Genomic DNA, 26,869 nt, shown 5'->3' on the forward strand with positions numbered 1-26,869 from the left:
ATAAAACAAGAAAAAAAGTATTGAAACATTAAAACCTCACAGGTTAAAATATGATTAAACACTGTAGTAAAGCCGAGGTTTTTCCTTGAGCAAACAATAAGACAGCAAAGAGTTACAGAGATGCTATAATTGAGTATCACTTTTGGCATTGTTCATCTTAGCAGTTATGTTAATTTTGCATTTTAATTGCCAAGAATAATAGCATGTCACAGATATGTATCAAGACATAATTCTTGTAAAAGCCTGAAGGAAAAATGTGGTGTGATATTGAGATAAACAGTTGGCTGTAAAGATCGATCCTTTTGTATGCTGCAACTTGCATCTGAACAAAAATATTTGGTCATGACCAAAAAGTATATATTGGGTGGGTCTGTGAAAATGCAGAAGTAATTCTTGATTCTCAGTGTCTCGAACAAAGGAAATAAGTTGAGAGATTAGCACAACTGTTGCAGTTGGAAAGACTAAAGACACTCCCTGCTACTCCCACAGAGCATCAATTAATTTCCTTTGGATTCTTTGGTAAAAACCCTTTCTCATAGAAAATTAAAGAAGATTAAAATCATAGCTGTTAGGGGCAAAAGTCAAGGGGAGAAAGGGAACGAGGCACCAGAGAGGAGAGGCTTGGGCTTCGTAGCGATTAAATTTGTAGAGATTAGTAGTTAACAAAGAAAAAAAAATCCTGCACTCATCTGGTTTTGTTTTTAACTGGATATCGTAATTCGATGTTTCAGAGTCAGCAGGAAGAGCAGAATGAAAGACACAGTGTTGCATCATGGTGACCTAAGCCCAGTGCTTTTTTTGTAAAAGAAAAAGGTGCCGGAACTCACACATGTCATACAACCCGCCTTGCCTACCCTACAAGGTTCCATCCAAAAAAAGGTGCCGGAACTCCGTTCTGAGCGTTCTATGACAAAAAAAAGCCCTGCCTAAGCCCACAGCCCACAGCTTTTCGTATGTGTGTTATGACAGGGTTTCTCAACCTTGCCAACTTTAAGAAAGGTGGACTTCAACCCTCAGAATTCCCCAGCCAGCAAGGAGTTGAAGTCCACCCCTCTTAAAGTTGCCAAGGTTGAGAAACCCTGTGTTATGATGTTGCCCACATGTGCAGAAAGAGTGAAACCAATGCAGCTGCTTTTGTCACTTTCGCAAAAGGAGAACGATCCCAGATTACGCTCATGCTGTGACTTTCGATTCTTGCTTAGGTCAACATAAATTTAACCATCTCCTATTTCTTCTCAACTGTCTCATTACAGATATTAATGAGTGCACTCTTTCCAACATCTGCGTCTATGGAACCTGTCACAATCTTCCTGGCTTCTTCCGATGTCAGTGTGAGACAGGATATGAGCTGGACAGAAGTGGCGGTAACTGCACAGGTAACTTAGTAGTTTGGTCAATTTAATAACTGTCTTAACTTTCGTATAATCATTGCTCATATAAGCCACCAAAAAAGCACGGAAAAATGACTGAGCAGCTACAGTTGACTTTTTTCCCCTCTTGTATTTAAATACATATTTCAGAAACCTTAAACATTGTAGTTTGGAGCTTAGTAGAACTTTAGTTATTTAGCTAGTTAATTTGGTCAAACTGGGCATTGCCCAGAGATTTCTTGGGCACTTGCAGCCACTTCCCAAGCAAGCCTTCCTAGTTATTATTTTATTTTTAAAATATTTCTTACAGCCAACCAACTCCAATATGTTTAAGGCTTTCTTAAAATCCATTTTTGTGCTTTTTGCCAATGGTATATTATTTTACATTCTTGACATTTTTTTTAATCCAAAGAAGGTAAAACTCACTAGGTATCAAATTAAGCTTGCTGTTCTAAATTCTCTTCTATCCATAAAGTAGTTAAATTGAACATTTCTGAATGTGATCAGAATGTGAGTTAGTGTCCTTATTAAATGAGCACTAGAGTCTTTTGCTGACTTGTAGATTAATGCTGCCTTTTTTTCCTCTGTGCAGATATCAATGAATGTGCAGATCCCACAACATGTATCAGTGGCACTTGCCACAACATTGCAGGCAGTTATACCTGTGAATGCCCCCCAGATTTTGAGCTGAATCCAACTCGTGTTGGCTGTGTGGGTAAGTAATGTTGTGGTAAGCTGTTCTAAATCTAGATGAATCAATGGTCTACAAGATTAACAAATAAGTAAATTATAGCAATGTTTTGGGAAGAGGCAATAAATACATGGTTCGGCTCTTGAAATAAAAACATATACCTGGCAATTAGTAATTTAAAAAGTTTGTCAGAAGTTGAGAAGCCTCTGATGAATTGAGCAATGCGTGAACAGGAATGTCAAAGAAGTGCCCGCCTCACGGCTTATATGGGAACTGTTCTTTTATTCTGTATTTTTATGGATTGATAATGTTTGAGCATCTGCTACTTGCCTTCTTTAGATACACGCTCTGGTTACTGTTATTTGGAAATTAAACCTCGAGGTGATAATGGCGATACAGCTTGCAGTAATGAAATTGGCATTGGTGTTTCCAAGGCTTCTTGCTGTTGTTCCCTTGGTAAAGCTTGGGGCATTCCTTGTGAACAGTGTCCGGCTGTGAATTCAAGTAAGTGAGATGGAAAAGGGCAAATTTAGAGCTGATTTATGCTTTCAACTGCTTGCTTCCTAAGAGACAGAATATAACCAGAATTACATGGAGATAGTTTATTTATAGGAGAATTAACAGGCGGAATAAATCAGGAAGTGAGCTGGTTCCAAGGGCTACAGGTTGATTGCACGCTGAGGCTCTCTATAATAATCCAAGCTACTAATGGTTAAAGCAAATTGGCGGTAGGTAAGAGTCAGTGGAATTCAAGGTAGCCTAGACTTAGATATTTTGTGGGCATGAAGGGGCTCGAGACTGATGACATGCTTGACCCCTCCCTCGGGCTCAGCCTGACAATCTGCTGACTTTAAAACAAACAAACAAAAAATATGTATTTGAAAATAAGAATGAGAATGGCAAATTTAATTTGGGGGCGTGGAGTGAATTGAACAGAAGCTGTGTGTATGTCTCATGAATGTGTTATGTAGGGGCAATGCTTGTTTTCATTCATGGAATCTTCAATTTGAAGGACTCGGGGTTGGAAGAAGCATGCTGAAAGGAGAAAATGACTACTTTTTTGGCAAAGCAAAAATGTCCTATTAATAATATTGGTCTCTCCTTTCAGCTGAATACAAGCAGTTATGTCCAGGAGGAGAAGGATTTCGACCCAATCCCATTACAGTCATTTTGGAGGGTAATGTCCACTTGTGCTCTTTCTCTAGACATCATAATACTACACTGATTACTCTTAGCTAAGCTTTGTTCGTTTAATTTGCTAACAAGATGCTAATTTTATGTGGACAGATATTGATGAATGTCAAGAACTGCCTGGACTTTGTCAAGGAGGAAAGTGCATCAATTCATTTGGTAGCTTTCAGTGTCAGTGTCCAACTGGGTACCAATTAAATGAAGAGACACGAGTATGTGATGGTAAGAGAATCATAAATGTGTTGTTGTTTATTGGGGATTCTAGCAAATCCACTTCCAAAATTAGCTCTGGCCCCACTCACTTTCTCCTCGAGAAGTTATCAGGTGTGAACAGCCAAGTCCACACATGCAGAATTCAGTTAGCTAATTTATTAGTCAATGCCTGTTTCACAAGAATCTTCTCATATTGGCAGTTTGTACCTGGGCCAGACTTGATAAGGTTCAATGGTATTCAAGAGGGTCAGATCTTGCCCTCTTGTGCCTATGTAAAGATTCCAGACTAATTCCCTGCTTGACTCCTCCACTTGACTCTCCAACGAAAGTGTAGCCATCCACACATAACACAGGTTCACACAGGGGTTACAAGCCCTCTGTAAAGGAGGGAAAATAACCTCCTTCAAAGAACGCAATCGTTCTCCAAAATATATTAGAAGCATGCTGAACTATAGAAGCAGAATTAGTGTTAGTTAATTAAAAAAGTTGGTGTGAAATATCCACTGAACTTTACAAGCATCTTCAATCATTCTTGTATATTTCCTTTCTTAATCTGTTTTTGCTTTCTTCACCTATTACCGATTTTACACTTTTACACTTCCTTTGTTTAGGATCTTATCAGTATACAGTAGTTTCTTTCTATACAATGCAACTCTTCTCTTAGTACTAGAAATGCTTTAAAGGTGAATGACAAATTATTATTCTTATTCCCATTAATTTGGGAATATAGATTTATTAGTCCATTTTACCCATATGCAACTCACTTTAAACCAGTGTTCCTCAACTTTGGCGATTTTAATACAGGTGGGGAATTTTGAAAGTGGAAATCCACATGTTTTAAAGTTGACAAGGTTGAGAAACACTGCTTTAAACAGTAGCTTAAATCTTGAGGTATTCTAAACAAATCCCAGTCCAGCTAGATTTCAGTAGGTCCTAAACAACAGTGACAAAATATCCAGACCTCTGTCTTACTTTTAATGCCAGAACTGGATTCAGCAGTAAAGTAACCTAACAGAGATGTCTCTTGAGCATATGGTAATTACTTTGTCTCCGTAGTAGACAAAGTCCTCCCAGGGGGAGGGCCTTCTCTGTGGGCGCCCCGGCTTTATGGAATCAGCTGCCGGTTGAGCTCTGGATGGCACCTGACCTTCGCTCCTTCCGACGCGACTTGAAGACCTACCTATTTGAACAAGCCGGCCTGGCCTGATGGGGGATGCGTTGGGGTTTTTATTGGGGATTTTTTACATTTTTCTACTGTTTTTAGTTTGGGCTCGTATTTAATTCTCTTTTTAATTTTTGTAATTTGTATTTTTATATATGCCCTGTTCACCGCCCTGAGTCCTTCGGGAGAAGGGCGGTATACAAATATAATAAACTTAAACTTAAACTTAAATGATTGTCAGCTAACATGGATGTGGACAAGGGACAGTCTTAAGCTACAATAAATCTTTCTCTCTTTCCCTCTTTCTTTCTCTGTTATCAATCTAAACTGCAGCTTTGTGTTTTCCTTGCAGATGTTAATGAATGTGACATAGCTGGTATTTGTGGCCCGGGAACCTGCTACAACACCATTGGAAATTTCACTTGTATTTGTCCTCCGGATTATCTGCAAGTCAACGGTGGAAATAATTGTATGGGTAAGATTGCCTGCATTTCTTTTTCCAGATTAAAAAATTGTTATTAAATTGTTATTTAATCGGATGAAAGGAGGGGAAAAAAATCCTCTGAAACAGATCATGCTGCTTCTCTAACCATTTTGGAGCAGAGAGAGGCAGAGAAGATGGCTAGTTGTTTTTTTACGTAAACGTAGCTCAGAAAGGGTCATATTATCCAGCTGCTTACCCCCAAATTAGTGAGAATGACTGAAAGTTGACTCCAGGTTTTATTCTAAGGACTCTTGTATGTTGGAAATTTCTTTGGCACCATTTTTGTGCACATGCAAATTACCAGCTGCCGTGTTTGTGCATGTACAAAGATGCAAGCATTGCAGCTCCTGTGTTTTGCAAAGTCCAGTTTGTGGAAATTGCATCTTATGTAACTCTGGAAAATCCTCACATTAAGGAGGCATAGTCAGGTAAAAAGAAATTAATTCAAGACGCAAAATGTAGTGCACAACTTTGTTATTTCAGGATTTACGTTCCAATTCAGCCTTGGTATTTTAGCCTTGCCCTTCTGCTTAATTTTTCTTTTTCTTTTTTCTTTTGAAATTCCAAACTCAAATGAACTCAACATGCATAAGCAAAGCTAAGCCAAAACCGTGTGGCATCATCTTCCAATATTTTTCCAGAAGGATATGAAATCATAAATGGAGCAAGATTTTAAAGAAATGGCTGACGGACACTAGCATGTGTTCTTCTGCCAAGGTTTTGAGGCCCCTTGAAGAACAAGCTCCACATTTCATAATTAGGAAATCCAAATGACATTCGTGGGATTTTGGATGCTTCTGCAAGGAGCACATTTTTCCATAGATGATGACGTAACTTTACAGTCATTGTTAAATTTGCAGCCTGGCAGTAGTGGAGACAGCTTCACTTAACAGAAAAACAAGTTAAAGAGAAGAGGTGATTTCTCACAAAGGACCTGACTCATAAAGTTATCTTGTTTTGTCTCTAAAGGAAGGATCAACCAAGATTCTTGATCTTGGGGAAAAAAATTGGAGTACAAATGGAAAACAAAATTGGAGTACTAATGGAGTAATTGCTTAAAAAAATAATAATAAATTTGCATATAACGTACTGAGATTAAGCTGGCTGCAGTTATGGAAGAACATTACTCATTGTTGGTTCTGTGCATTTGTTTGTGGGTGGTGAGGTGGAGAGAGGTTGCATAGAAGATCTTCTCAGCGGATTGTATCCCAATAGTTAGATTTTTTTCTGTGTTTAAAGCTTCACTTCTTCAGTATGTCTAGTCAACAACTGACTGAGGAGCCTAGTCCAGGGGTAGGCAACCTTGGCTCTTTTATGACTTGTGGACTTCAACTCCCAGAATTCCTTTTTTTAAAACAAGTTTTATTAGTTTTTCAAATTACAACTGATATATTTAGAAAGCATCATGATATCTGGGTAGTCATCAATTGAGTAACAGAGTTTTCAATACATAGTTCAGGTTACATTATCATAGCATCCTTCTCTATTTCCCTCAACGTTCAATACAACTTATTTAAACTAACAAATTTCTAGGAATAGCATAGTCAATTAAAGAAGACTTTGTCAATCCAATTTTGATAAGGTATATCTATATCCTGCTATTAAATTTTATCTAATTTTGATGTTAATTATGGTATCCAAGTTTAACCTTTAACATCCCAAATAGTATTCACAACCCAAAGTTCCCTTATTTTATTACACCAAAAATTGTATCATCTAACATACACCCAATATTTAAATAGCTAGCTTCTACCTAATAAACATTGTTTATTTCATATCCTAATACATCACAAGTTACCAATAGGAGATTCTATATTTATCAATCTACTTCTACCTATACATAACCAAAATTTTAACATCAAACATAGGATCCATAAGCCAAATTTCCATTATATCAATATATAAATTTATGATATTTGAAATAAGCTTAGTAAATACGTAGACACATTTTAACTCCCAGAATTCCTGAGGCAGCTATGCTGCCTCAGGAGTTCTGGGAGTTGAAGTCCATGAGTTATAAAAGAGCCGAGGTTGCCTACCCCTGGCCCTAGTCTAAGGCAGTTTGATGTCACAGTGACTTTGAGATGTTTTCTGTGCACTCATTGGTCATTTTTTTATATGCAGATTTTGATTCAAGACCATCCAGATTGACTATTTCATCCTAACTGGATTTAGGGACGGTTGAATCTATCAAATTAGTTAGTTCTCAACTTATAATCCTAATGAGCCTGCTCATCATGGTTGTAAGACAGGACAGTCTTAAATCAGATCACCAACATGACCAACCCGATTTTTTTGGAATGATCTGTAAGTGAACAGTTCAGCTGTTAAATGAATCAATGGATCATCACGGGCAGGTTTTGCTGAAAACCAGAAGTAAATGCTAACTTTTGGCAAGGTGGAAATGTGGTCATGGAAATATGCAAATGGCCAAAACGAGGATCGTGCCTGACATGTGGTCACGTGACCCCGAATGGAACTTCAGACCCGCATCACAACCATACGTAAATGGAGAACTACCTGTATTTTTTTCTCTCCTCTTCTTCATTAAATGAATTGGGAACACACATTCGCACAGAATTTTTTTTAAGGTAGACCTTTGCAGGTACAAAGTAGATTGCAAGCCTGAGATGGATTTCACCAAACAGGTGAAGCTGCATTTCAAGAGATGTGAACTTCCTTCCTCTTAACTAATGAACTTTATTATGAATGGAGTTCATTAGGAAGGAAGGAGGCTAAGAGGCTTTGTGATGATGATGATTGATGATGATGATGGTGGACTGCTGACATGCTTCTTCTCCCTTGTTGCAGATATGAGGAGAAGCCTCTGCTACAGGAACTACAATGCTGACAATCAAACCTGTGATGGGGAGCTGCTTTTTAACATGACCAAAAAAATGTGTTGCTGTTCTTACAATATTGGACGAGGCTGGAACAGACCTTGTGAACAATGTCCCATCCCGAGCACTGGTTTGTACTGTGGTTAAAGGGGGTGGGGGGAAGCAAGAGAGAACACAAGTTCTATGCCCTTCCAACAGAATACCACTGTCCCTTTTAGTAATTCATTTACCAATCAAATTTATGTAGCAGGTTTTATACAGTGTGCTTTGATAGGATTCTGAAGGCGATTGTGCATATTGTGAACATATAACTGATAGAATATTTGTAGCTTAGGGTTGAACTGTGGGGCCCTTGGTGCTCTCGGAGCAGGGTGGTTTTCTTACAGACGTTTCATTACCAAAGTGAGCAACATCGTCCGTGAATATGTGAGTAGTGTAAATAAACCCTATGGGCTACCAATGGATGGATGTAAATCAGAGATGCAAAGTTTGGATTGAAAGTACAGTTTGCAGTGGAAACCTTTCCATACATATTTGGGATTCTGTGAATTGGTACTGATTGGCCCGCACTTCATATGGTGCCACGGATCAATTCAGAAAGATCAATTCAGGTAGAAGGGATGAATATAACTTATTTAATCCTTTTTTGGGGGGGTTGTTTAGTTTTTCCTAGAAAGTTGGAAGTTGTATGTGATATGCTTCCTTTGGGGCTTATAACTGCTCACTGACCTTGCCTAGTGCTTGCAAAAGCAGCTCAGCCAGAGATGGTAGCCATATACTAGCTAAAATGGGTATATAAACAACTATTAGTGTCACTTGAATTGTTTCAATGCCATTAAAGAGTTGTTGTCTGTCCAACCAGGAGATCAGTTGATGATCTTGGACCCATCACTGAGAACCTACCCTTCCCTATTGCCAATAGCCATATTGGTCTCTTAAAAAGAGATATTGAAGAGTGGGAACCTAATCATGATTTTATTATATTAAAAAATAAATAGATGCATCTAAGAAGTGCATTAAAAAGTTGCTATAAGTTGGCTGGAGAAACAGCGTTGTTATTTTATTTCTGTGGAACTTTTTTTTTTAATTCACATGGAATCCTTCCTCTTTTTTTATCATTTTAGATGAGTTTTCAAGTCTCTGTGGAAGTCAAAGGCCTGGTTACTTTATAGACATTTTTACAGGATTACCCGTTGGTGAGCAACATTCTATTAACAAGTTTTATTTTTAATCCTTGTGGAGGGAAGGAAGGTATATTTTTTTTTGCCTTTTCTCAGGAAATTCTGAAGACTAAACAATGCAGTTAGGACCCAGCCTTCATGTGGATGGTTGCCAGCCTATGCCAGCCCACCCGCTTCTCCTTGCTGGGTCCTCATAGTTGGCCTCTATGATTCCCCGGCTTGGGATACAGGCAGTAGAAAGTTTGCAGGATGTTATAACCCAACTTCAGTAAACACCCAGCAGAGGTGGAAAGATTCTCAAACGGTTGACATTCTGCTCTGGGTTGGAAAAATGCTGGGCGTCTTCTCTTTTTAAAGCCCTGATTTTTATCTAACCTTTCACATGGGTTCCTGAGGGCATTGTGTTATTAGAGGCGAGGGTGGGAAGGCATTTTATTTGTGTGCACTTTGACAGAGAGTGTGAGGGGCAGGGGGGGAGGAGAAGCTTGAGTGGGGATATTTTTCACACAGTATAAGTGGGGAAATGGTTCACAAATCTGAACCCTAGTGGGAAAATGGAGGAATTCATGGGAATGAAGCCAACAATATTCTTAAGACAGAATTTCTTTTTTCTTTTTTCTTTTTGTTTCTTTTTTTTATTCAAATGAGGAACAAACCAGACTAGTACATGATAGAGGAGACAGAACCGTTAGCAATACATTCGTCGCTTAAGAGAAATATTTTGAGATTTATTTTTTTTTAAAAAAGGATCATTTGGGGGGCATAATTAGGTAAAAGTATTGTTTTGAACATTTGTACCTCTGTTGTCTCTTAATGCAGACATTGACGAGTGTCGTGAGATCCCAGGTGTCTGTGAGAATGGAATTTGCATAAACATGCCTGGCAGCTTCCGATGTGAATGTTCAGGTGGATTCTTTTACAATGACAAGTTACTGATCTGCGAAGGTAAGAAACTTTCGCTCAGAATCACCTGAGGTAGGTAGAGATGGAAATAACACTGCTTGCCACCAAGAAGGCTGGATTCTCAGAGAGTCTCCTTTTGGGAGACTGCATATTTGTGCTGTAAGGTAAAGTTAAAGGTTCCCCCACACATGCGTGCTAGTCATTTCCTACTCTAGGGGCCAGTGCTCATCTCCGTTTCAAAGCCAAAGAGCCAGCGCTTGTCTGAGGATGTCTCCGTGGTCATGTGGCCGGCATGACTAGACGCCAAAGGCGCACAGAACGCTGTTACCTTCCCACTGTAGTGGTCCCTATTTTTCTACTTGCATTTTTACGTGCTTTCGAACTGCTAGGTTGGCAGAAGCTGGGACGAGTAACAGGCGCTCACTCTGCTACGCGGCACTCGGGATTCGACCCGCCAAACTGCTGACCTTCTGATCGACAAGCTCAGCGTCCTAACCCACTGGGCCACCATGTCCCATTATTTGTGCTGTAGCACCCCATTTATCAATAAGTACAGGTAGTCCTCGACTCACGATGAAAATTGGGACCGGAATTTTGGTCGCTAAGTGATGCAGTTGCTAAGCTAGCCATCATGGATCTGACTTTATGAACATTTTCCCCATGGTTATTAAATGAATCCTGCAGTCATCAAATGAATTCAGCTTCCCCTATTGAGTTTGACTGTCTGACGCTGGCTAGGAAGATCACCAATCATCATTACGTCACTGCAGGACACTGCAACTGTCATAAATAGGGGCCAGGTGCCAAGCATTTATAGCTACAACCACATAGCTGTGGGGATGCAGTGTCGGTTATAACATGCAAGAGCCATGGTGGCACAATGGTTAGAGTTCAGTATTGCAAGCTAACTCTGCCCACTGCCAGGAATTTGATCCTGACCATCTCAAGGTTGACTCAGCCTTTGGATTCTGTAAACCGCTCAGAGAGGGCTGTAAAGCATTATAAAGTGATATATAAATCTTAAGTGCTAGTGCTATTGCTATAACAAGTTGCTTTCCGCAGCACGGTCATAACATCAGACAGTTGTTAAATTCGTAAGTCGAGGTATAGCAGTACCTTAAGGCGAGACTGTTTTGATTCTTCTGATCCTCTTTCAGAGTGCTTGTTGGCCAAAGAGGGATTCTGCTCAACATTTATCATATTTTATGGAAGGAAGGCACAGATGTTTATGACTATAATATTGTGCAAAATATCACATTTATTCCCAGAGTCAGAGAATTCCATTACATCCTTGCTCATATTGCTGAGCTATATTTTGGATTCAGTTCATAGTATCTATCTGCAGTTGTTTAAAATTCACCTCCTCCTGGGACTGTATGGTTGCAAAGTAAAATCTCCTTTAGGAGCTGTGCAATATGTGTGTGCCTATGTATGTATGTATGTATGAAATGGTATATAGGGTCTCCTGCCTGAGCCTGGGGTTGGACTAGAAGACTTCCAAGGTCCCTTGCAGCTCTATTCTGATTAATGTTTGCTTTAATTCAAATTCAAAGTCTTTTTTTCTGAAATGAATCATAAATCATGCATGGCCTTAATCTCTAATACCAATGACCAATTCTAAGATTTTTTTTTTGTATTACTTCCAATAGATATAGATGAATGCCTCAATGGACCAGTTTGTTCTCAAAATGCAGATTGTGTGAATACACCAGGGAGCTTCCGCTGTGATTGTAAACCTGGTTATCGATTTACATCTGTCGGACGATGTGTTGGTAAGTACTAATGCTATTGTACAATATTGTAAAATAGGTAAGTTTGCTAATTGATTGCTGGAATAGGGATACTTCTCTCAAAATGCACACAAGCACAAAAGCTGCATTAAAACTCTGTTTTTTTAAAATGCAGTGTCATGTTATTTTGACCTTGAGTCTATAAATTGTTTTTTTTCCACTCACAAAGATGCCAAAGAAACTTTGCAATGTTTATATTTTCTTAGACTGAAAAATTCAGTCACAACTTAGCCAAAGAGAATGCAGTCTTTCCTCAGCATAACAGATGCCAGTGGGTTTTTTTTGCTAAGTGTAGAATACCCAGATTTAAACATGCTCTTCATATAAACATACCGTAGTAATTTTTATCTCTGCAGCAATGTAAGCGGCTGATTTAAACCACCAAACCTCAAAGTGTTGCAGTACTGTATATTTAAAAAATGATTTTCCCTATTTGTTTTAAAGGGCAAATTTAGTTTCATAACTCTCCCTCTTTCTGTCTATCTCTGTGACTAAGTAACTAACAACAATTAAATATCAACCGAAAGTCATAACAACAATTAAAATTCCCCATAATTAAACTCAAATTAGAATTCATTGATCACCTATTCGTAAGGAATTCTAATACCTCTATTAATTTTATCATGGTTAATCTTCAGTTTGATTCACAGTCTGGGACTAGTAAAGACTTAACAGTTCAAGTCCTAATTAAGGAACCTAAGTTTTGTTAAAGTTGCATCTGGGTATATAGGCAGTACCAAATAAAGTGGATTTGTTTTTACAAAGTCAGGATATTCAGCTCTAATGAGTTCAAAATTTCCATGTAACTAGGCAGCCCTTTGGGTATCAAGCTTCTATTGTTATTGGTACAACCATTCATTTTTTTCCTCCACAATCGCTCAGCTTCAATGTGCTGATCGTGGTATTATGTTATTTTTTTTCTAGCTGTTTCTCTTCAATTCGTGCATCATCTGATACTGCAATATCAATGAAGCAGACTTTTTTCTTTTCCACAATAGGGATGTGAGGCGTGTCATGGGCCACGTGTCTGTCTGGTATATATAGCAGTGGCAGTGGTTTTGTGGGCATTTTCTTAGCTGTGTTTGAAGGAAGAGCACCTTTTCCTATAGATCTGCAATTTTTGCAGGAAAAGGGTGTAGACGCAGAAATAGATTTTCACTCTGAGAGTGAAAGATTTGGGTTCTTTAGGGTGATTTAGCATCTTGTTAAAAATAATAAGTCTGTAAACTTCTTCCCTGCAATAGTAACAGGAAGCTCCAGGTCAAAAGCTGAGACAACCAACAATGTACCTTAATATCTGTTGGCAGAGACTTTATTTCCCTGAATTTTGCTCAGGAAAGGAAAATAAAATACAATATTAGCAGCTTGATAAGTGTGTCATTTTAAGTCACACTCATACCGAAAGATACAATAGGTTGAACTTGTTTAGATTTTTAATCCATTGTACTGTTAAGATTACATTATTTTTTTTCCTTATAACGCTTTAAGAAGAACTATTTACGTGCCAAATTCTTTTACTTCAACTCGTCATAGTTTTCTCCAAAATTTAAAACTAATTTAGTGCCTTGTGTTCCTGTTAAGAAATAAGTAAGTCAGCTGTTCATGTTTGGAAAGGTTGAAAAGGTATGCAAAGCTGTCTCTCCCCCCCCCCCCCGGTTGTTCTCTTGCTGAAAAATTCTGAAATTTTTAAGCTTTCTATGATTTCAGATCGCAATGAGTGTGTAGAGATACCCAATATTTGTAGCCATGGTGATTGCATAGACCGTGAAGGAGGTTATACCTGTCGTTGCCACACGGGATTCAAAACCAATGAAGATGAAACTATGTGTTTGGGTATGTATGTATTTATATTTTAGAAAGGTAATGTTAACTGTGGGTCATTTTACAGATGTAATCTGTAGCTCCTAGTTAATCCTATTTAAATGAGTCTTTAGATTAGAGGAGGACAACTATGGCAACTTTATGACTTGAGGACTTCAAATCCCAGAACATGGCTAGCTCAGGAATTCTGGGAATTGAAGTCCATAAGTCATAAAGTCGCCATAGTTGCTCATCTCTGCTTGAGAATCTAGGTCTATCCCATGTCTTGAGTCAGAATAAGTGACGGACTCCTTGTGTCGTGTTTTGGCTTTTTCAACAGTTGTTAGTTTTTCCAAACTTCTCTTTCTGATTATTCTGATTCTTGGTTTAAAATCAGTTTTAAACTGTTATATTTTGTAAGTTATCAAGCTTGTAACAGATGCATTCAAAAACAAAATAATCTTGATCTTCCCCTGAGACCTTGCATATACATCTTAGACAGAAGAAAGAATGGGTAGTCATGTCCCCAAAAAAACATGTCTGCAGGAGAATTACTAATGTTTTTCACATTTCTTTCAGGATGGTGCTTTTATAAATTTTAGACTTGTTCAGATCCCTTCATCTCAGTTTTCATCACTCGCTTGTAGCTTTCATTGCGAGGCAGAGCCCTTGATCTATGTCTCTCCTGTTCTAGATTTTTGGTTAATCTGGTTTCTCCCTCTTAATAGCAGTATGGATGGATGCATCTTTCTGTATAACTGATAAATAGCATGGGACATTTTGTTTGTTTGTTTTGCAAAACCATGGTTGTTGTGTCTTATAAACCAACATATCCAACTGGATTCATGCTAGTTGACTGATTTGTATTTGCTTTGAGTTGTGAACGATATACATGAAACATTAGGAATTTCTTACTCTATTCACAGATATTAACGAATGTGAAAGAGAGCCCTGTGGTAATGGCACATGTAGAAACACAGTTGGCTCTTTCAACTGCCGTTGTCACATTGGATTCATCCTCTCTCACAATAATGACTGCATAGGTAAGGAAACTTTTCAGTTGTGCAGCTGCAATCTACTAGCTGACCATATTTATTTATTTGATTTCTATAGCCACCCTTCTCAGTGAACAAATCTGGATGGCTCACAGTTCAAAAGCATCCATTACAATTTAAATCTTAAAAACATTTAAAAACAATAAAAAAAATTTAAAAAAATCCAGCTGGGAATTGAAGTCCATCCATCTTCAATCTGCCAAGGTTGAGAAACATTGCTCTAGGTCAGTGGTAGGCAACCTCGGCTCTTTTATGACTTATGGACTTCAACTCCCAGAATTCCTGAGCCAGCATGGCTGGCTCAGGAATTCTGGGAGTTGAAGTCCATGAGTCATAAAAGAGCCGAGGTTGCCTACTCCTGCTCTAGGTCTTCAAATTGGCTGAAGAATTCTGGGAGTTGAACTCCACAAGTCATAAAAGGGCCAAGTTTGAAGACCCCTGTTGTAGAGGATATTGTAACAGAAGTAGAAAAATCTTACCTTGTGGGGTTCTTTGAATATGGTTATATCAGTTAAGATTCCTGATGACTGTCCGGGCTGTGCCCTAGACTGAATACAGCCATTTGGTTTGGAATAAGAGTTTCTCATGAGTCGTAAGCAGCTTGTGGAGAATTGGAGATGTTGAATCAATCTGATTGGATTCAGCCTTATGCCATTGGTGGAAATCCTATTTGTGGTACAAGGCAGTTACTTTTTTATTTTTATTTGCTTCCATTCCCGCCTTTTTTTAACTATCTGTCCTTTCCCTTACTTCTTTCTTTACTTTTCTTTTTGTTGTCATATCCTTTTTAGATATGGATGAATGTGCCACTGGAAATGGACATTTGTGCAGAAATGGCCAATGTGTTAACACGGTTGGGTCCTTCAGATGCCTTTGCAATGAGGGTTATGAGATGTCACCTGATGGAAGGATTTGCATTGGTATGTCATGAAATTAATCACAGCGTTTGCCACATTTCAGTATAAACTGTCAATATTTTCATATGCAGTGATGAAGAAGATGGAGATATTCTCTTGCAGCTCTTTTTAGAAAGAGCTTATTTGGGAATATAAATGCAGTTGGCCCAAACTGCAACCCAAAACCCACTTACGTATCGTCGGGTGCTGGGTGGGCATGGCCAATAGGGTGGGCGTGGCTGCAGTGGTAATGGCAGACTGGGTGGGACTAAAAAGTTCAATCAAGCAATTCCAACTTTGCGAGATCTTTTTTTTTCCCCATGAGAAGTTGAAATGGATTGATTGAACTTTTTTTTTTTGCACATGGCAATGGAGGCCTAAAGTGAAAAGGTTTTATAAAACCCAGCTGAAGGCCTAGGACGGGGGCAACAGCATGCATGCCCACAGAGAGGGCTCTGCGTGCCACCTGTGGCAACGCGTGCCATAGGTTTGCCACCGCGGACTTAGGGTTAGTGTTACATCACCATGAACTCATAGAGCAAAATGGACATTGCCAACAAATTCGGAGTGCTTGGGTATGGTTAGGAGGGCACTGACTTTTCTAGCCTGCCTTATCTATGTTTCCTGGTAAAATACATGGGAAAATCCCATTGGAGGAAAATTCCACTTAGGGTTTTTCCAAATAACGTTCTCAATGTTTAGCAAACAGCCTAATGTCTGGGTTCATGTGTTTAAAAAAAACAATGGTGATAGTTAATATCATAAACAGTATGTTAATTAATCGCTCAGTGGTCTTCTTGCTAATATATATTCAAAGTTACATATCACATTCTTTTCTCTGTAACTCATTTTTCTAGCCATTGATAGAAATTATCCCATGTTCTAAAATACACTGAGTCTTCTTTCTCTTTTATCTTTAAAGTCAATCTATCCATTTCTGCACACTCTAAGATTTTCTTAATTAATTCTTCTCCAGTTGGTCAGTTTACAAAAGGCTTCTTCTGTTCAGTGCTTTCTATCTGAAAATGTTCCTTAAAAAGAAAATCCTTTTTGAACTTCGCAATTATCTCACAGATTAGAATCTTTATTTATAATGTTTCAATAACACAGTCGGAATTTAAGACAGACATAAAAATCTTTCTCTCCCAGTAGAAATATTTACAGGAGGAAAATACGCAGTATTTTATATTGTGTACAGTTGTTTCTTCATCTGTCTATAAATGAGTGAGGAGCACTCATTTTTAAAGCCTTGCATAAGCTTCATTTTATCTAGCCTGTTGATCCCTTTCATATTTATGTCAAAACAAATTGGAATTCTAGGGATATAAAGAAAAAAAACAGTGTATCGGAAAAAGTGATGTTCCACTCAAGATCCAAATTGCATCTATGACAAACTTTCGTTAATTGCATTACAATTCTGTATTGTTAAAACATTTCTTGCCTATGATTTTTTAGAAATGTTTTTCTCCTTGTTTCTTCTTTTTTTTTAAGTGTAAATTTTGCTAACAAAAAGAGTAGCACTCAAACATATGAAAGTAACAAGAACTCATCATTTTTGTAATGTTTATTTTCCTACAGATATCAATGAGTGTGCATTAGATCCTGGTAAATGTTCTCCTGGTACATGTCAAAATCTGGATGGCGCTTACAGATGCATCTGTCCCCCTGGATATGCCTTGGAAGATGTCGACAAGTGTGTTGGTATGCAATAGGAACTCTAGATGTCAAAAGACATAAAGTAGGGCCAAAAACTAACCTTAATGTCAAGAGCTATGGTGGCGCAGTCGTTAGAATGGAGTATTGCAGGCTAACTCTGCCCACTGACAGGAGTTCGATCCTGACCGGCTCTAGGTTGATTCAGCCTTCCGTCCTTCCGAGGTTGGTAAAATGAGGACCCAGATTGTTGGGGACAATATTCTGACTCTGCAAACTGCTTAGAGAGGGCTGTAAAGCACTGAGAAGCGGTATATAAGTCTAAGCGCTATTGCTATTGCTTATAGCAAGCAATATTGGTCCCTTCTGGCCAATAAAATCCCCGCCTACTCATCAAATGAGGCTCATTCAGAATCAGCGTGATCTTGGTCTTTTCCTGGTATCTATTCATATAGTGTTGGTTCATAGTTTAAATCCAGCATGTACATTTTTTTTTTAGTCACTCATAGGGTATCTATTGTAGAGAAAGAACCGAGGCTAGCTTGATAGCAGAGTCAAAAATTGCACCAGGAAATATGTGGCTTACATTTTTATTTGTTTGTTCATTACATTTATTTATCATATTTGTTTGCCACCCATCTTACCATAGGATAACTCTGGATGGCTTAAGAGTCATAAAAATTTGTCTATACATGTACAGTTAAAACCTAAGGACACATGGGAAAGGCACGGTGGAGAAGGGGGAGGTGAGATCTATTTGTAATTCTAAATATACTTTCCTTTCAGATATTGATGAATGTCAAGAAAAAGCAAATATCTGTGTCCTGGGAACCTGTAGTAATACTCTAGGTAGTTTTGCTTGCTTATGTCCTGAAGGTTTCATTGTGTCCTCTACTGGCCAAAGATGTCTAGGTAAGCTTCTTATTTTATTTCATGTAGATGCTAAATTTCTATTGTCAACTGTAAATTATAGCAGTAGATTCCTTACCCTTCTCCCTAAACACTTGTATCTATTATTGCTATTTTTAAATTTATTTATTTAGCCAATTTGTTATGGTCACTCAAGCAGCAAATTGTGACTCTCAAGTGTCTAACTAGGATTGAAAGCAAACACAAAACCAGCAGGATGATGATAATTCCCAGAAAACATAGCATAAACAGTTTGTCTTGTCAACCTTATTTCTCAGAAAAATTCTAAACATGATTAGTCCAAATCGAGTGGAATTTGTTCCATGTAATTGCAGAGAGGTTTGCAACCTGCATCCTATTCCTAAGAGCACTAACTATACATTAAATAATCAGTACAATATCTGGAGTTGTAGGCAGGGTCAGTCTAAGAATCATTAATTGGTTCACTCTACTGAATCTCTGACTTTGTAGAACAGGGGTCTTCAAACTCGGCCTTTTTATGACTCGTGGACTTCAACTCCCAGAATTCCTCAGCCAGGCATGCTGGCTGAGGAATTCTGGGAGTTGAAGTCCACGAGTCATAAAAGGGCCGAGTTTGAAGACCTCTGTTGTAGAAGCTTTTTCCAGGATTTTAGGCTGGTGACTCCACTTCAACCTTCTGGCAATGTCTACTTACTTCCTCCCACAGTTAATATAATTAATTATGCAAAAGATGGAGTTTATCAGAATTCCAAAACTACTTAGTGGTTTGGCATTGCTTACTTGAGTTGAAGAAAAAAAAGGGGGGGGGGAGTATTTTGTGGTATAATATAACTGAGTAAATTAAATATATCTCCTCTTTGTGGCTTTATCCTTTCCTGTTGAACAGCTCTAAAGGAAGTCCTTTCAATGAATCTCATGAGCATTCAATTTAGGAATCCTTTCCCCCCTTTATTTGGCTGTCAGTAATTATTTTATGGTTTAAAACTTTCAGATCTGAAGGCTTAGAAGTATTGGAGAGCAATTCATTAATCAGAGTGGTGCTTCATATGCTTTCAGTAAAAAAGAAAAATCATAAGTCATTCTGTATTATTGCCGTTATTGTTTCATTTCTTTCATTCTTACCATTTTGAAAATATTCTTTTCCAACCCAAAAATACAATAGCAGCTTTTAGATGATTAAGGATTTTGATTAAGCTTGTCTCGGCAGGGCTGTTTTTTTGTTTTGGCCTTTCAGCAAATCTTCTAAAGTTAATTGAGTCCATCTTTCAAAAAGCAATTGGAAGATAAGGAGTTCGTTTGAAATCCCCCTGCTGTAATCTTTTATTCTGAGATTCTTCACATAGCCTATACAATTCTTAATATTTTTTCCCTGTTCTTTATTAGCTAGTGATGCATTTTTCTCTATTTGTAGCTACACTTTTTAAAAAGATGGTACATTAAAAACTCATTTTCTTTTTAAATCCTTGTTTGTAAAGGAATGGCAACAATAAATTATACTAGATTCATAAATAGGAATATAGATGCTTATTAATACATTAAGGCAATAAAGCCAACAAACTTTTAGTATGTTCATAAACTCAAATCTTTAAGAGATGAAGAATGGGCAAAACTGCCTACTTTAAAGCTTATTCGGTTCTGTTGTACTCAAGTGGGACAGAATAGAAAAACATTAGTCTTTTTCTTTGACCACAGAAATCACTGTTTCTGTTTTAAAAAAGCAATTAGATAGTATCAAACTTCATTTAAGCATGGTAGCCTCATCTGATAAATTATCTTTTTTACCAAATGTCAATCACAGTAGATTGCTGAAATAAGTGAATTGTTGCTGGAGGTATTCTTTCTTAGTTTTTGACTGAAGTTACACTTTTTAAGATATAACTCAATGTTGATTCCCTGTCCAGTGAACTAGATGACCAATTGGCTTACATTCAGGCTCTTCTCTTGCCAGCCCGACGTGCTGCCAAGTGTCTCTTAGATATTTGCAGTTTTTGCTCTGTTTTAGTGCTTAAATTATTTGACATGGAAGATCCCTTTGTGGTCACACAGAATCTTAATTCTCACAGACAGTTTGGACAACCCTACTTGAAGAGAGAAAGAATGGGACAGCCATTCCAGGATTTAATCTGATCTGATCTAATCGTAAACTCATTGCGTTTTATCAGACTAAGGACAAATAATACAGGGGAACAGGTGTGAGAGAAGTAATTTATTTGCATTCCAGGTAAAATATCATCAAGGCAACGTGGATGTTATAAATTCAGTGAACAAATCTCAGCTTCTGCAAGAGGGATATCTGGAATCCTTTTGATAATTTAAAGTTGAAAAGTCCCTCACATGTTTAAAAGCAGAGCAATCTGAAGTAGTTACTTGTCCACAGTTGTAGTCAGCTAGTATAGGGCAAGCCTTGGTCTTGTTTATTAGCAAAGAGAAAATAATTAAACTTGGTTCCTTTTGTATTTCAGCTCATATTTTTTTCTCTTTCCTTCTTTTTTTTCTTTAAGTGGTCAGGACAGGAAGGCCTGGAGGAATGTTGACAATGGGATCGCGATGGGTCGGACACGGCTTCGCAACTAACAATAACAATTTGCTTCCTGTTAATTAATATGCAGCATAGGTAGTCCTTGACTTAGAGCCATTTGTTCAATGACTGCTTGAAGTTATAACAGCACTGGGGGGGGGAAGTGACTTACAAAGAGTGCAGCATCCCTATGGTCACGTGATCAAAATTGGGATAGTTGGCAGTTGGGTATATGTGAAAATTTCAGTCTCCTGGGATCATGTGATCCCCTTTTATGATTTTCTGACAAGCAAAGTCAATGGGGAAGTCAGATCCACTCAACAACCTTGTTACTAACTTAAGAACTACAGTGATTAACAACTGTGCTAAGAAAGGTTGTAAAATGGGGCAAAACTCGCTTAGCCCCTGTTTTGCTTAGGAACAGAAATTTGGGGCTCACTGGGGGTCATAAGTCAAGGACTACTATATTCACAAGGAGGCAAATTCCCCCGGGTTTCCACTCAGATTCAAGCAATTATCCATTTCTACCCTAACACGGAAGCTGCTTCACAATTGGCTTTCCGGCTTGTATCATTCTTGCCCCAATAACTGGGCCATATTCATGGCCCTCAATGCGCTTCATGGCCATAAAATGTCTTATGCTGTGATCCACCCAAAGACTGGGTCAAATAAATGAATAAATGAAGGAATGTAGAGTTGGCTTTGGGGAAGGAATGTGCAAGCTGTGAAGGGACGACTTGAAGACCAAAATTACACAGTGGAGTGGAGTAGAGTAGGAAGTGTCCTTGCCTTTGATTTTGTTTAGTGTAAGATGGGACAGAGAGAAACTTGGACAGACTTTCAAGGTTCAGTTATTTGCCCTTAATAAATAAAGAGCGTTCTTGGAGTCTCTGATGGGCCTTTATCTTGATCTGACCTGACACAAAAGGATGACATCAACCATCATTAATGACACATTGGAAATCTGAAAGAATACAAAAGGCTGTCTTCTCTCAGATTCTTCAAAGCCAGTTCTCAGTTATTGTAGTTGGCCAGGAATTTTTTTTGGGGGGTGGGGGGGGGGGTTAGAGGAAAAAAAACAAAACCCAACCCTGAAATTATAGGTCATCAGGAAACTGATGATCTATAAGTTGTGTAAAATAATAAGTGAGAACTTAAGCTTGGAAGCTTCTATCAAGCATGTTAACTGTAGCAAAATTGGAACTAGAATTTAATTGGAAACTGTGTGCTGTTCCAGCTGTTGGGGATTAGTGGTTATAGCATTGGAATGCAGCAATTAAACAGAATAATATAGTTGGTTCATTTATTAAAACCAGCATAGCTAGGCAAATATTTTATGACTGTTAAATTGAACTATCTCTCCCCAGAGTCTAAATGAGGGCATTGACTGAAAATTGCAGATAGGTGGTTATTCTTTGGAGTTTGTTGGAAATGTACACTTAAATGTGGTAGATAAGGAATCCTGGGGTTAATTCCATCCTTTACTAAGATCTGCTCTTGGGTTGATGATTAATAGAAAGCAGTACTCTCTTTATTTGCAGTTTTAAATTTAAGAATGGAATTGAAAATCTCAGAGCTCTTAAAAAAATGCATTCTGTGAGATTCTGAAGGCCAGAAATTCACAATAAGAAAGCTTCTGTTTTCCCCTTCAACCTTCAGAAGTAATACTAGGATATAAAGATAAATGGAACTATGTGTATCTTTATTATTTCAAGATAAGTGGGACCAAGAGTTCCATTCATTTTGAAATAACCATAAGAGAAGAGATGGCAAAGGAAAATGTCGCTTGTCCATCATTCAATATTTCCTTCACGATTTAAGCAATGATATGCTTCCTATGTATCGAAGTAGCTACATAAACTGCTTCCTCATAGGGAGATGGGCGGCACAGAAATTTAACAAATAAATTTAAACTACTTAGTGCAATCAGCAGCAACTGACAATCATATAACTGATTATTATTTAACTGATAATAAATCAATATAAACAACATGTGATTGGAATGAATGTAGACATTCTCAGTAATGGTTGTAAGAGCATAGTATATGCCTTTTGGGGCTTTAAGGAAGGCGTCATAGGTATTCAAGATGCCATGAATGGAATTGGTCTATTCACAAAATAACTTTCAGGGCTCAGCAGAGTGGTCAATTCCAGAGAAAAGGTCCTTCCATGTATGGAGAACTTCAATACAGTCAGTGTATTTTACCCATCAGTGCAGGGGTACCTCGGTACTCATAGTTAATGAGGTGCAATGAGGACCAAAATAATGAGGACCAAACAATTTTTTCCCCACAAGGAATAACGTAGACACCAACAAGTTCTAGCTTATGCACTGAGTACCAAATAAACAATGAATACCGGGACAAAATTTTTAAATCAAAATACGCTGAGTTTCGAATTTGATGCGTTTCAAAGCAGTTGAGTACCAAAGTAGCATTGTAATTGGTAAGACATTCTTTGTGCTTTCAGTGAAAATCTCTTTTTAATCAAAGGCTTAACGGATGTCATGTTCTTAAATTATTTAGATCTGAGGGTGAGCTACTGCTTCACTAAATTTGAAGATGGAAAATGTACGGTGCCCAAGTCCCGAAATCATTCTAAGCAAGAATGCTGTTGCAACATGCATGGACAAGGATGGGGCGATCCCTGTGAACTTTGTCCAGAGGAAGCACATGGTATATAATAAGCTCTCTTGTACGGTTTACTGCAGTGCATGATATTAAGTGAAAGGAGAGATGAATTATTTTCTGGGAAAGACAAAGCTTGTGTAGTCTGACTTTTCTTCAGACTGATAAAATGGATATTTATATTTCTAAATGGTGCAGTAGGCAGTAAAGGTCCTGTGGCAATTGAAAAGAATATTAAAGACAAACAAACTGGAGTCTGATTTACATGTACCTTCTGAAACAAAGGATCTGGTTGATTTTCTACATTTCATATTTGTATTTGATTTACAGAAGCTTATAAGCAGATTTGCCCGTTCGGAGTTGGTGTCTTGGTTGGCCCAGGGGGTGAGCCCATTGGTAAGTCAACTTAGCTTGCAATATTATTGTACTCTGATGTTCCTCCTCACTAATTTCTTTAAGATACCCTTTTTAATCACATCTAAAAATCATTCTGATGTCCTTAGTGATTTTCATGCCTTTCTTGTTTATGAATTAGAGCAGGTCCCTTGCTTTTGAAACAAATAAACTGCCAGCATTGGAAAACCATGGAGTTTTTAGATCTAGTTCCCACCCATTCTCTTCAAGGGGAGAAGTTTGGATGTTTGTCTCAATATGTATTATATTGAGAGGACTCCTGCTATTTCTGTTCTTTTCTGTTATGTCCTGCTTATTGTCTATTGTAGCAGAAATCCTAAGAGGGACCCTGCAGAGTTTTCGCATAAAAGAGTGTAAACATTTTTTCAGGGGACAACAGATTGGCACAAAAAATATTATGCTGGTATTTTACCACTGCTCACCTTGTATCGAGTAATTACTGTATATTGGGACTGTTTGAAACAAGATTGTTTGATTCTTTCTTCCTCCTCTTGTCTTCCTGCCTGCTTAACATGGGGACTAAGATGCGGATGAGTGTCAAGATCCAGACAACTGTAGGAATGGACAGTGCATCAACACCGATGGCTCCTTCCGCTGTGAATGTCCTTTTGGCTATCTGCTTCAAGGGTCTGAATGTGTCGGTGAGCAGAGATATCCTATCATTAGAAATCCTAAGCTTTCTAGGGCTAAGTCAATCCCGTCTCTCTGTTTCCTGGGGTTTTTTTCCCCCCCCCAATACTGTAATTTTCTGAAGTTATGCCAGTTGTGTTTCCAATTGCCTTTATTGATTGTAGACATTGATGAATGCGTGGTTGGAACTCCGTGTGGAAATGGAACGTGCAAGAACATCATTGGAAGTTTTGAATGCACTTGTGAAGAAGGTTTTGAGCCAGGACCCATGGTGACATGTGAAGGTAAATGAGACTTTTTAGGAAATTAGGCACACATCACTTCAACTTTCTATTTCAGTGTTTCTCAACCATGGCGGCTTGAAGATGTGTGGACTTCAAGGATCCTGGCAGTTGACGTCCACACATCTTCACGTTGCCAAGGTTGAGAAACCCTGTTCTCTTTTATGCTTCTCAATAGTCCAATTGTCTTCCTGATAGGAGCCTATAGGTTTTTTTTAATCCAAGCTCTGCATTAGAGGCAAATAGTATTTTATTCAAGACCTCTTTTATCTCTTCCCAACAGTGGCAAAGGTTAAATAAAACAATTCAAATTTGGTGCTCAAGTCTACTATTTATATTCTATACTTGCAGCACGGAGACAAATGGTTTCTTCTAGAAAAAACCCCATTTCTATACTCTGTACGTCTGTTTCTTGGTGCACCTACTGTTTTCCCAATGGGATTCGTTTGTTCCTCAAATGACTGTTGTGCTTATTTACGCAGATGTGAATGAATGCGCTCAGAATCCTCTCCTCTGTGCCTTCCGATGTGTGAACACCTATGGCTCATATGAGTGCAAATGTCCTGCTGGTTATGTACTCAGAGAAGACAAGCGAATGTGCAAAGGTAATCCTTACTGTATAAAAATTCAACTGATTGTAGACTTTCCTTCTGTCCAGTCATGTCCGATTCTTGGAGAATGCTTAGGACATGTCCCTACAGTTTTCTTGGCACGGTTTTTCAGAAGCGGTAGGGCAGGCTGACAACATTTAAATGCAATACAACAACATTCTATAAGACCTAAATGAAAAGCCAAGCCAAGCCAATCTAGACAAATAATAACCACATTATGGGGGTCTTAATTAATGTTTGGTATTGGAATTGGGTATGTCTAATTTAATGAAGAGAAGGACTAGGGGAGACATGATAGCAGTGTTCCAATATCTCAGGGGTTGCCACAAAGAAGAGGGGGTCAATCTATTCTCTAAAGCACCTGAAGGCAGGAACAAGAGGCAATGGATGGAAATCAGTCAAAGACAGAAGCAACCTGGAATTAAGGAGAAATTTCCTGACAGTGAGAACCATTAACTAGAGGAACAACTTAGCTCCAGAAGTTGTAAATGCTCCAACACTGGAAGTTTTAAAGAACTGATTGGACAACCATTTGTCTGAAATGGTATAGGGTTTCCTGCCTGAGCAGGGGGTTGGGCTACAAGACCTCAAGGGCCCCTTCTAGTCACCCAGCTGGCTTTCTTGCCAAGGCAGCACTAGAACTCCCAGTCTCCCAGTTTCTAGGCTAATGCCTTAACCACTAAACCAAATTAGATCTCAGTTGTAAAACTAAGACTAAATGGATTAGAGCAGTATCAATTAAAGCCTCATCTTTAATGAAGCTGGGTCTTTTCTTGTGAAACTGCAAAAAATACTCTTAATAAGAGACTAATGGTTCCAATTTTGTGGAACCATAAAAAGCTGCTTCTCACTTAACAGAGGAAGAGAAAACGAATGCAAAACCTACCTCATTAATCACAATGTGCATGTTGTGATGAGGAACATCTGCAAATAAAAAGAAGGCAATCTATTTTACCCTTCCGTAACTTTTTAAAAATAGTTTTCATTCATTGTATAATCACAGGATATTGAATTCCAGGGATTAAAACTTCAGCCGGACTTTCTGAACTTCACTTGCATCCCCCTCCTTAATTTTGGTGATGGAAAATCATTTTAATACGGTTCCTTCCAAAGGAATGTAGAAACAAGCTCCCCGCTTTTGTATAAAAACATCAATATTTTGAGGATTGTGCTTCTAAAAATACGGAGAACTTCCATTTCTTTTCATCAATATCCAATTCTGTAATACTTTCAGATCAGAATGAATGTGAAGAAGGAATTCACGACTGCGACTCCAAGCAAATGGCGTGTAAAAACCTGATAGGAACATACATGTGCATATGTGGTCCAGGATTCCAGCGCAGACCAGATGGTGAAGGTTGCATTGGTGAGCGACTGTTGAAAAAAGCGTCATCTCAGTTTTCACATTTATAGCACTTAGCCTTATATACCACTTCATAGTGCTTAGCAGCATGGTCTAAAATGGTTTGCAAAGTCAGTCTATTCCCCCCAACAATCAGGGTCTTCATTTTATAGACATCGGAAAAATGGACCTTGAACCGGTCAGGATCAAACTCCTGACTGTGGGTAGAGTTAGCTTGCACTACTGCATTCTAACCACTGTGCCACGAGGGCTCTTTATTTCCAGGGGGAGTTTGTTTTCTGATTTAAGCGTTTAAAAACTCCTAT

At 38.3% G+C, this 26,869-nt stretch overlaps 1 protein-coding gene across 1 annotated transcript in view; it reads left to right on the forward strand.

The window, feature by feature from the left end:
* FBN1 (fibrillin 1) overlaps positions 1–26,869 on the forward strand; it is a 164,873-nt gene that overhangs the window by 123,612 nt on the left and 14,392 nt on the right. The window contains exons 37-57 of the mRNA XM_083371054.1: positions 1,254–1,376; positions 1,963–2,085; positions 2,401–2,565; positions 3,170–3,238; positions 3,349–3,474; positions 4,980–5,102; positions 7,923–8,081; positions 9,076–9,147; positions 9,952–10,077; positions 11,685–11,807; positions 13,533–13,658; positions 14,552–14,668; positions 15,472–15,600; positions 17,155–17,277; positions 18,016–18,141; positions 23,164–23,313; positions 23,596–23,661; positions 24,204–24,320; positions 24,474–24,593; positions 25,073–25,195; positions 26,436–26,567. Of these exons, the coding sequence (XP_083227180.1) occupies positions 1,254–1,376; positions 1,963–2,085; positions 2,401–2,565; positions 3,170–3,238; positions 3,349–3,474; positions 4,980–5,102; positions 7,923–8,081; positions 9,076–9,147; positions 9,952–10,077; positions 11,685–11,807; positions 13,533–13,658; positions 14,552–14,668; positions 15,472–15,600; positions 17,155–17,277; positions 18,016–18,141; positions 23,164–23,313; positions 23,596–23,661; positions 24,204–24,320; positions 24,474–24,593; positions 25,073–25,195; positions 26,436–26,567 (2,538 nt within the window). The remainder of the gene's footprint in view (positions 1–1,253; positions 1,377–1,962; positions 2,086–2,400; positions 2,566–3,169; positions 3,239–3,348; positions 3,475–4,979; positions 5,103–7,922; positions 8,082–9,075; positions 9,148–9,951; positions 10,078–11,684; positions 11,808–13,532; positions 13,659–14,551; positions 14,669–15,471; positions 15,601–17,154; positions 17,278–18,015; positions 18,142–23,163; positions 23,314–23,595; positions 23,662–24,203; positions 24,321–24,473; positions 24,594–25,072; positions 25,196–26,435; positions 26,568–26,869) is intronic.

The sequence above is a fragment of the Vipera ursinii genome (genome assembly GCF_947247035.1).
Source record: "Vipera ursinii genome assembly, chromosome: 11".
Classification (NCBI taxonomy): domain Eukaryota; kingdom Metazoa; phylum Chordata; class Lepidosauria; order Squamata; family Viperidae; genus Vipera; species Vipera ursinii.